The following is a 12,731-nucleotide window of genomic DNA, read 5'->3' on the forward strand; positions in this document are numbered from 1 at the left end:
CAATATTTTGATTATGGTTATGGACCCCTAAAATTGTTTAGCCCTGGGCCCAAAATTATCTTGGATTATATGTTATATGTAATGAAAATATTATTTAAGTAAACAGGAGCTTTATTTAAGAAATGGTTTGTGACTACTGACTTGCGCTGTGTGCTTGTACAGACAGTACAGCGTGGTACATAAGAAATACACGGATGACAATATTTACGCAATGATCGACTGCGTTGACGCTAACAGTGTTATTCATAGTCATCGTCAAAAACTAAGGTTTAACCTAAGTTAGTTAATAAACTTGGTTTAATTCTTAGACCTTGGTTAAACTCGGGTTTAATAATGTAATATGTATTATTCACAGTAAACATAGTCAATGGTCTAGGCTAAGTTTTGAAAAACTGTGATTATCTTTGGTTTATTATAAACAGCCATAGAGCCACCCAAATTTCCATATTATTATTAATTGTTGCCAATCTAAAAAAAAAATTAAAAATATATTCTATGTTCTATTATTTTAATGCGAACGTTACAGTTTTTCCAGGTGTTTTTTTTTTCATGTCATTGTTATCGTTATATTTTATGAGTTGTGGTAAAATATTTCTAGATTACCTATATGAATTTATTTTTAGTTTCGTGTTCTATTTTTGAGTTTATTAGTGGTATTTATTTATTTAAAATTATAATTTAAATTGCGTGATTCTATTTTAAAATTGATAAACAAAAAAGGGTCAATTGGGAAAGTGGAGAGAAAGAGCTACTAACTGAAATCTGTCTTTTTAGTAGCTAACTCTTCATTGGTCAATGGAAACTTAATATAATTATTTTTTAATGATGCTAGTGCTCTACAAACTTGACTCAAACATCGACTAACTGTCGGTTGACTAACACTATGTAAGTCTCCATTGTCGTCCTGAACCTTAAATTATAATAATACAGGTACTATAATTTGTTTTAAATTCATAAATGAACTATTACTATAAACATTAAAACATAATCAATAATTACTTGTCCTCTAGCTAAATAACGAAGTGCAATCAACAAATGTAAGCTCGGCGAAATTGGTTTTCCGTAATTGTTAACTACTCGAGGTAAAAAGTCACGAATTTCGTTTACGATTTGTAAGCAGAATGCTTTTGAAAATCGATACTTTTTACGTAATTCATTATTAGTAAATTCGTTGTAAGGATTTTTACAAATCTTATATATTTTCCGCTGTCTAATAAAATGCACATTTCTTAAATTTCTTACGCGTCTAACATTTTGTACATTACCGATATCCATTTTTGGTAAGTATAAAACGCACAAGTTTTTAAAACACAAATAAATTAAATTAAATGATAATACATTAATACATATTAAGAAAACAGTGATTTTTATAATAAACCAGCTTTAAACCTAGTATTTACCTAGTTTATAAATCAGAGGTTTATCGTTAAACTTAGTCTAAGGTCTAAGTAAAGTTTATCGTCTATGAATAACAAAAAAGATAAACTATTGTTAAATCAGGTCCAATTTGACTATGAATAACCCCGTAAAGATTCTATACGACCGTCTGTGAAATAATAATTCATGAAAAATTAAATTTGTCATGTAATAACTAATAATGTACCTCTTCCGTGACTACGACGCGCAGACCTCGGTCACGTAGTCAATGATCTAGTCCCGGCGCATTCGAATTGCGTCTCTAAATAATATTTTGTCCTAGTTGCTTTCGCGGTTTTGTCACGGCCAGTGGCGGCTCGTACATATATGTGCGATGGTGCGGTCGCACTCCCTACAAAAATTAAGAATTTATAGTACAAATATATTATTTACAAAATAAATAGGTACATATTTTAGTACATAGTATATTATACATTAACAATTGGATGTTTTGGCTAAAATAAATGTCCGCCACCAATCCCCTTAAATATATTTTTAATTATTATTAAAATTATTTTCATAATTTATTAGAATATCGTTACGAACTCGCGATGTTATTATACGGGTATATGGATACTGCCATACTGGATAGCTATATAGGCCTATGCAACGCTGCAGCTTGTGCGACATTTTAAATCGCACATAAAAATATCGGTTTCCCGTATAAACTATAGATATAATATTAATATACGAGTAATAATAACATTATCACGAATCACGATGACGCGGCGACTATAGAAGCTTATGATATGCGGTGAATTTTGTCGCTCAAATCGGACGGCAACGACGCGCGACGTATTTAATTTTATATTATTATTTTATCATTTTAATTTTTTGTGTGGTGTATTATAGTTCATAAATTTTTTCATCGCACTCCTGTGCTAAACTACTACGAGCCGCCACTGGTCACGTCACATCCGAGTTGCGTCCGCTGTTTTGTCACGATATATATTAGTTGCGTCCATGGATTTTTCAGCAACTGAGAATAATGTTTGGTGATAAACTCGTAGATAATCTCGATTATCGATTATATAAGTAAATTTCATCCGTCAGTATGGGCCGAGTTCTCAAACTCGTTAATGCGTATACTACCAACGCATAATGTGAATCGTTTCACTCAAAATTCGTCGTATCCTAACATTTTTCAATTTGTTGACGTATTGAAAAATGTTCAAACTGACATTTATATTAAAATGCAATGTTCTAATTTAAGAAGCAAACGAAGAGAAGACGTGGAAAAAGAAAAAAATCATTAAAACAACTTTGACTAAGTTTTAAAACAAAAATATAACACGTCTTGACTTCATACAAAAATTAGCAAACAAAAATTTACCAATACATAAATTATATATATATATATAATTAGAATTTATAACCATACCATTTATAAAATCAACCTTATACATTTAAAACAATAAATAATTTAGAATATGTAATTACAATTTTTAACCACATCATTTATACAAATAACAGTCCTCTATCTGTAAAATTGGGAAGGAAAATTTGTATATTATTAACCAATTAATCAATTATTAACCAGGACGCAACTCGTACATGTCGCGAGAAAACCGCGGACGCATCTCAGATATGTTGTGCAAAAATCGCGGACGCAACTCGGATACCGCGATGTATATTTTTGTATTTTGGGACGCAATTCGTACATAGCCCTATTAGGCCTATCCTAATACAAACTACTGCAGCATAGAAATAATGAATTAAAACATAGTATATGTGAATAGCAAATATATTATAAATACCAGCACAGGTAACAAAATAAAAATATATAACTTGAATATAACTTTATAAATATGAATAAAAAAACTTTATATTTACAGTGGCTTAACTAAATAAAATTTATTAATTGGCTTTATAATTAAATTATTTTTTCACTATAAATCTTGTATAAATTATATAAAAAATATGAAACAAAATAAATAATGTTTAGTAGTTAATAGATACTTATGTAATAATAACAGCTAACAAGATATTATTTTATATATATTTAATAATACACGATTTATCCGTTTTATCTATCTGTTTCAGCGGACCGTTGGATGACCAGAACAAAACACATTGATATAAATATATTGCGTTAGGAACGAATACCGGATACTGTTTTAGCAACTTTAAATTCAAACCACTGACCAATCGATTTATTGTTCGTTCTATATTATCAAGTCCAGATATAACGGATGAGAATACTAAAGATTTTAGTAATTCAAATAATATGCAATTTTTTAATTAAGGCTTCTTGTAGACTAGGTATTGATGAAGGGGGCCTCGTACTACAAAGGCCTACTATTCTATAGGACAATATGCCAGTGGGTCAGCCCGCCTCTGCTTATAACTCATGAAACACTTATTTTTTTTATAGATTTTATACTATTATCTAATTTTATTGTTTAATCTATTATTATTTTTACATACAATTTTTTTTATCAATTGATAAACTAATTAATATTAACTAAAATAGCGGGAGAGGCGCCGCCCTTGCTTATTCTTTCGTCGGTGTAAGTAAGCGTAGGACAATGTAGGCGATAAGGAGCGGTGACAGTAAAGACCATGACAGACTCTACAATTGATAAACGACCAATCAATCGGTTACTGTATGGACTGTGGGTTATGTTAAGATTTGGAAAACATATATTGACGTTATTGTGTATTGTGTGTGTTTTGATACTACGACCGTGTACCATATACTCGTATGTGTCTGCTTGACTTATTTAGTTGTTTTGTGTGTAGGTTACTTATACAGTCACACGTGTCGTTGTAACATACAAAAGGGTGATAGGGTGATGTCCAATGGTGTAATTAAGAATTTGTCTTTAGGGAGGATTATATTTTTTTTAGTAGATAACTATAAACTTAATATAACTTCCAAAAAAAAACCCCTTAATTCTATTAAGAACATTATTATAAATAATATTATAGTTCGATTACTATTAAATTATAAATATACTAACTGACCCGGCAATGCTTCGCTATTGCAAGATTTCTCAGATATTAAATTTCTATTTATTTTCTGGATGTTAAATAATTATTTTTATTTTAGACCACTTTTAGTCACGTCTTCGTGGTAATGTAGCCATATAAATTTAGCGTCACCACCGCGGATTAATGGTAAATGTATATGTATGTAAATTGTGTATGTACATTTTGTAGATATAACTATGGATGGAACAAAAGATATGAATTATGCCAGTATTTTGATAATTATTCAGACTTAAAAAATGTCTTTGTAAACAACGTTATTAACTTTTTCTGGATCGGGGGCAAAATATACGAATTAAATTTGGATATCACACGTAACAGGGCGACGTATAGTTGACCGTGAGAAAAACATTGAACGCTTAAGTCAATTCCAGCAACGTAACCTTCTCTGTGATGTCCTCTTTAATTTAAAAAAAATTGCACGATGATTGAATAAGTAGTTTCGGAGTTTATCCCGAACAAAAAAAAGCGACTTCATTTTATATAGTAGTATAGTCATAGATATAGATACATGTTGTTGGTGTACGTGTGATACACCGCCGATATCAAACACAATACCATAGAAACCCATGGCCCGCACAATGTATACAATAATATATATATATATATATATATATATATATATATAGGTATACAATTTACACGTTTATTTTAATTAATAATAACTAATTATTTATTAACTTAATCGGACTAATTTTTTGCCTTAAACCTTCTCTGTGATGTCCTCTTTAATTTAAAAAAAATTGCACGACGATTGAATAAGTAGTTTCGGAGTTTATCCCGAACAAAAAAAAGCAACTTAAATTTATGTAGTAGTATAGATATAGATATAGATATATAAATATTACAAAATAATAGTAAAATATGTCCTGGATGAGGTTGTGATGTCTCACACTTTTATAGACTCCAGGTTTACTATGGAGTGTCATTTGACAATAAATTGCGGTATAAAGGTCACTAATCCGAATGCTTGAGACGGTCTTGTACCAGTTGCCTCAAGGCTCAAAAGCACCTTTTTGGGGTTTTATCGATTCCGCCGAGCTTTTTTATTTATTGATTCCGCCGAACTTTTTATTTATTGATTCCGCTGGCTATCAATTCCGCCGAAATTTTTTATTTATTGATTCCGCTGACTGTATATTTTTTAACCAATAGTTTATTAATTTTTTTTAAGTTTAATCAATAGTTAATTAATCAAAACCTAACCATAATTTTATTTAAGTTTAAATACTTTTCAAAAAATAATTCAAACATTTTTGTAAGTAAAATGTATTAATATAGTAAAATAATGTTTTACAATTTATTTAGTTAACGCCAAAAAAGCAAAAATATTATAGTACAAATAAAATAAATAATAGTAAATAATAATATAATGTTCTACAATTTATTTTAAAACCGCCAAAAAAGCAAAAGTAATATAATATAGTAAAAATAAAATCCTAACTTTGAACTAATCCCCCTCCCAAAAAATTACCTAGAACGGAATGCACCAATTGTACTCGACCAAATCTACCAATTGCCCTCGCAAATCCAGTGTCACAGTCATGGCGCGAGCTAAGTACAAAAAATATAGCGGCGGCACGACAGTGTATATTATCTCGAAGCAGGATCGGCCCATTTAAACAGTGTAAATTTTGGTGTTTTTTTTTTAACCGAATCTTACTAATTATCTACTGAATCAATTAATACATAATACATTTTTAAAAAATCAGAAAAATTGTACAGATGAACTTTTTGCAAAAATCATCGAAATCATACAGTTAAAAATTAAGTTATTAAATGAAACGTGCAAACTTTTTAATGAGAAATTATAATGAAAACTGGAATCACGGCGGCCGCATCTCACGTTGCGGTGCGGACCGGTCCTCACCGGACTCAATTACGATGTATTTCTTTATTTCTATTTCATTCAGGTATTTACTATTTATTATTTTAATCTAGTCAATAGGGCTCCAAAAGAAGCCGTTGCCTTTCTAAAAATACTAAAGTATTGAAACTTGGTGAAAAGTTTCGTCTTGGTGCCCCGATTGACATAAAAAAAAATGCGCCATCCCTCCGAGGTCCGCAACCGTCATAGAATGTAGCGTCGCGTGCTATAGCGACGTATATATACGAAATTTTTCACTTTTTTACGGTTTTTTTACAATAATTCCAAAACTATTAACTACAATTAAAATAACTAATGTGAAAATTGAAGATCATAAAATTTGTGACAAGAAAGGTATTACACATTTTTAGCGTAAGAGTAAGCAAACTATATGTCTGCATGCCACACGTAGGTATATAATATACGTAATTATATCGCGCGGCGCCACATTCTATGACGGCCGTTGGACTTTGTCCTTTATATATTACTCTTACGCTAAATGTATAGAACTTTCTTGTTACAAATTTTACCATCTTCGATTTTCACATAAGTTATTTTTATTGTAGTTTATAGTTTTAGAGATATTGTAAAAAACCGTAAAAAAGTGAAAAATTTCAAGATGGCGGACGGTTGCGGACCTCAGAGGGATGGCGCATTTTTTTTTGGTCAATCAAGGTCTCAAGACAAAACTTTTCGCCAAGTTTCAAGTATTATTTTATAAGTATTTAAAGTTTAGATGCACGGAGTGGAGTACGGGGTTACCCCGCAAAATATTTGTGCACTACTCCGATTATCTAAACTTTAAATACGTATAACTCATTAACTACTCGCCCTAAATTCAATTTTTATGTATTAAAATACTCACAAAATTATTCTGCTTTGGAATATAAAATTAAAACTATGTTGTCATTCAAAATAGTAAAAAAACTTTAAAAAAATATTTAAAAATATAATTTTTTAATAAAATTGTTGTTTTTTTAACAATTGAAACTATGTAAAAAAATGTTTTCAAAAACATGAATACTTTTTGAAATAATGAGTGTTTTATGATAAAAGAATCACCCTGTATATGTTCCGTTAATAATTATTATAAATTTATAATAATAGGTTAACCTACGAATTAATAACCAAAAGTATTTGAAAACTTACTTAAATACTTTATAAAAGTATTATTTACAACATTGCCATTTGCCACACTGGACCTTTCCGCGCAAAATTTTCAGAGATGGTACGCTTGGTGCACCTATAGCTCATTCTAAGTTAGGAGGGTCACCTGCAGTTCCGTATCATGGCTTACATTATTACGTTCAATTTTGCATGGTATAACTATTTTCGTACATGGATTCTTCTATCCCTTTTTATTATTATAATTTTATTTTTGACTACTCTGTGCAATGCCGCGCAAACCTAAACTTTTATCCTTATTGTCGTTTAATAAAGATGCACGCAATTATGCATACGATAGACGTAATTTTTGTCTGCAACTCGACTATTTCATCTTCAGATCGAACGATATAATGAACATTATTATTTATTGACATTTTTAAAAATGAAAATGATTCATTAGATAAAAACTATTTATGTATGAGTAAATTTAAAATTTATTATTGTATTATGATTTTATAAATATTATTTACTTTGATTAGTATAATAGTTACTATAATAACTAATTTGAGGGCAACATGTTCCACAGTACTTAAAAATAACCATGTATTCATATACTACAAAAATTAAATATGTATTAAATATATATCTATGGCCGAATAATTTTTTTCGTATGCTAGGTAATCACCTATTATTAGATAATAATCTAATTCATTTATATGGCTTGTCGGTAAACATTAAAAATAATCAAGTACCTAAGCGTCCTAAGCGTCAATCCGATATTCCGATATATGTGTGAAATAGTCACTGCACTACTGCAGACGTTTTTATTTTTTACTTTAACAACATCTCTTGGTGTGAGTTACATTATTAAGATGACATTACAATTTTTTTTCAAAAGTCAAAAATTTAAATCGTCTAATAATACATTATCTATTGATTATTTAATTCCTTTTATTCCATAGAATGTATATAAATTATGAATATTTAAAAACGAACACTATAATAATATCGCTATACAATATTATGTTTAGTTATGGTTTATTTTAAATATTATGAATGTTAAATTCTTATTCGATTTTTGCAGCTTACAATTTTATACACTTGCATTGAACCACTAGGGAAATTATTTCTTAAAATATTTCTATTTACATAATTTAAAAATATAGATATTTAAATATGATTAGAATAAATAATTTTTTTTATTTTTACAATACCTATATATCAATTTATACTAACTTCTTTAAGAATACATTTTAAAAGTGACAAAAATATAAGGTGTCTATAATATTACTTTTTTTATTTTTACATCAGATTATAAGTATGTACCACCTATTAAATATTTAATGAGAGAAACTAGAAAGAGTATAATTATTACTAAAATAAAAACAAAACAAAATTGATATTTTTTTATTGATAATAATTAATAAGCTAGAAGTATTTTTTTTATAGATTTAAATGAAATAACGATTTAAAAAATATAAAAATCTTAATATCAACTGTTTTTATGTAATTTTATAAAATTTATTTTAGTTTTGTATAAAACCATAATAAAAATAAAATTTTTTTTTGTAAATTAGTTATGTTGTATCAAAACGTGAAATAATAAATTGTGAACCGCAAATTCGCAAATGAAGCGGTTACCAAATGATTTTGTAGTTGGATTATAATTATTTATAGATACTTAGATTCTTATATTATGCAAGTCGTTTCTCGTGAAGTCGTGAACTGTACTGATTCACATACTAAAATCTTAGGTACCCCACAAGTTGTTCAGCATATTAAATTAATATACATTGCTATAAATACGCATTATAGTTCAGCGCGTTCGTTGTGTTTCCCCAATAATCTTTTACACCAGTAGCGGCTATATATAATAATGTTTAAGGGGACGCGTGAAAATAAAGCCAACCCTCTCCCACTCTAACCATTTATAAATATACATATATTATAAAATATACTTACAGATTATAGATATAATTATATATTTATATATATTAATAATATTAATTCTTTGACTTATATGACAATTGACTTAATTATAATAAATGCATATGCTCGTAATATACTAAATTTAAACTATCAAATCCCAATGGCGGGGGACTGATTTACATCGCTCCTATAACCACCACTAATTTATTATCAACATAATTATGAGTGTAACAAGAATTCGTCTTTAACACATTTATAGACGGCAAATATGCCTCCGTTTACGATGTTTACGTTCACAAATGAAGGTAGTATGTAAGAATTCATTCCAATTGTCAGATTAATAGGAACATTTTGAATAACTTTTGAATCTGTAATTTATTATATGTATCATAAAAATACTTTTTCCTCTGTTTAAGGGCTTTCTAAACCATATTTTGTGAAATCAATATCATTAGAAATTGTGCTTACAATCATCGAAAAAATACCATCAATATCGTTCCAATGCTCCCCAAAAATATGATATTTTTTTCACTTTCTCTGTGTCACTTATTCGAACAAGATTATTCCTTTTATTGTCAACCATATACAGCTTGTGTTGGAGTATTGTGCAAATACGCATGTATTGTGTACAGGAATATAAAGCATCCAGGATATCGTTTTAATACATTTCCAGGCTGAATACAACCCCCGCCACCGATGCTTTGTGATATGATGTCGGCAGCGCAGCCTAGCAGGAGGGTTCTTCGACCGGGTACCTGCCGTTACTGGTTTCATTTAGTTCTCATGCTGTAAGGATATAGACTATAGTTTGTTATACAATAAAATACCATTTAACAAGACATCGACAAATCCAGATACAGCACAATACTACAAAATATACCGCAGAAGTATGTATCCTATATATATAGTTATACTGTTATGAATAATTAATTGTAATTATATTTACTTAGTCTTCATAATGTATAGGTGTAATTAATGTAATTAATTTCTAATAATTGTACATATTATATAATTACGCGCATATGGTTATGTGAAGTCCGTGACCAGTATAGTTCACAGAATCCTGATAAAATGTGTTGAACCACCTAACGATACGAAACCCGTTCAAAATTTTTTAATTGCAATATATGCAAATTATAAAATATCATTATTATTAAATTCTTGTCCTCTCTTCAACCTGTTCAATCCAAATTATAGGAAATAATCTAAAATTTAAACGTCGAATAAATGCTTCTTTTATTATAATGTAATTGTCCTCTATCAATCGATAAAAAAAGTTATTATACTATAATTATTTTATATAACTGGGTAGAATCATAATTATTTATTACTAACAAGTAGATGTTGCAGAGTGTGCGATCGATTATTATGTATATTATATATTATTATATATAATTTTTTTTAAATGTTGTCCAATTTTCCCCAATAGTCATCGGTATGTCCAAAATTTCAAATTTGATATTAAATAAATGAATAAAAATCGATATAGTCGAAAATATTATAAACAAAAATTCGATAATCAAGCGCTTTTCTAAAATGTATTTATTTTTTTCTTTATTATATTTATATAAGGGTTACTAAATGGCATTTTAATATCAAGAATTTTGGAGGGTGTGTTTGTATGTCAAAACCTTTTCAAGTACCTAATGGTCCTAATGGGCATTGTAGTACCTACCAACGTTAACAATAAACACATGTTTAGCAGTTTTGATCCCGACGGGTGTCTACATTCGTGTGGCAAGTATACAATAGAAATATAGAGGAAATAACATTAGAGGTGATAGGTTTTTCAGTGAAATTGTCTCAAACTGTATTATACCTATAATCTATTTATTATATTTTGATAAATTTTTGGATTTGTATCCAAACGATTTTGAATATAATACGAGTACCTACGTTGAACAAAAAAAATTTATTATATTGTGAAATCTGAAAAATGATCGATTAAATATCGTTTATATTTTTAGATTTTGAGAAAAGAAAAGGGCTGGTTTACATTAATGATGTGATTTTTTTTAATAGTTTAATTATTATTCAATTAAAGGTACTTTTGTATCTATTCTACAAATGATTCGTTAGAAATATTAATCACTTTTACTATTGCTAAAATAATGCGTTGAAAAATGTTAGCATTGTTAGCCATTTTTATTAATCGATCATCAAGATTCGTTCAATTTTTATAACACCTATATTATAAGTATTGTACAATATAATATGATTTTTACTTTCAAGTTCATAATCTACCTAATAATTAAATATGTCCAATTTCCAAACGCATTGGGCATTTTAATACTATTAGGTCAAACCGGTCAAAGTAAGAGTGCTATTGCAGGTACAAAACACCAAATTGCTATATAGGTACAGTGTAACAGGCTACATACGAGTTGATTCCCTGGTACCTGTTTACCTACATCGATACCGTTAAGTTAATCCTCGGATCATTATATATTTTTTTCAATATTTAGTCAAATATTCAAACTATTAGTGTAATCCAAGAGACACCATGAAGAGGTTGCCTTCATATTTTGAAAATCGTTCAATTTTTATTTGTCATTTATATATTGTATTCTATTATAATTTATTATTTATTAAAAAAAATTAGTAGTTAGATAAAAATATTTAAAACACATAAAAACTGTTATCTGATTATAAGATAACCAGTATACTGTGACATCACTTCTATCAAATAATATTGTTTTTCTCGGTTTGTTATGGATTTTCTTCTGGAATGCTTTTGCATTTAATATATGTTTCTGGCTGCACTTCTAACAGCTCACACATGCCTCGTAATGACTTGGGAATCAACTAATACATAAAGTAGGTCTCGGTGATCAACTCACTTACTATGGTGTAACGCGGTAATCTCTAAATAATGGACGTGGCCACTAAAACTGGTCTCATTGGGGACATTTTTATACATTCGAGACTTGGTAATAAACGTAAATTTTAGAATTTATCTTTTATGTTTCCATTTATTCAATCGATAATTTGAATATAATATGCGTAGATGCACACTTAATACAATAATTATTAACTTTTTATTATTGTCACATCATTTGATAAACAAAAATGATAGAATGTGGAATATTAAAAATATCGTTATTAGTGTGAACGTATACCACAACAGTTACGACAGTGCGCATAAATATAGTATAAGTATTTGTTTATAAATTTATAATAACAACAAATTAACAGATAATATTATATTATTTTAAATAATTAAAAATAATAAATTCTACCATATTAATAAACATACATTTTACATACTATTAATTTAAAAAAAAATGTTTTTCGCAATAGATGACGGTTTTAAATTCCCCATCAATTATAATACAGGGTGCGTAACTATTGCGTATGATACAATTGCGTATAGACCTTTTGCATTATTATGATTGCGTACGCGTACGTTCTACCTCTCCCC

The 12,731-nt window shown here is 28.7% G+C and overlaps 1 protein-coding gene across 1 annotated transcript; it reads right to left on the minus strand.

Moving 5' to 3' along the window:
• Positions 1–751: 751 nt before the first annotated feature.
• On the minus strand, positions 752–1,275 carry LOC132924953 (putative nuclease HARBI1). The gene is made up of 2 exons (XM_060989387.1): positions 1,000–1,275; positions 752–910 (listed from the first exon to the last, which is right to left on the minus strand). The coding sequence occupies exons 1-2, from the start codon at positions 1,273–1,275 to the stop codon at positions 752–754; spliced, it is 435 nt and encodes a 144-aa protein (XP_060845370.1).
• Positions 1,276–12,731: the final 11,456 nt, after the last annotated feature.

Source organism: Rhopalosiphum padi, chromosome 3, assembly GCF_020882245.1.
Source record: "Rhopalosiphum padi isolate XX-2018 chromosome 3, ASM2088224v1, whole genome shotgun sequence".
Classification (NCBI taxonomy): Eukaryota; Metazoa; Arthropoda; class Insecta; order Hemiptera; family Aphididae; genus Rhopalosiphum; species Rhopalosiphum padi.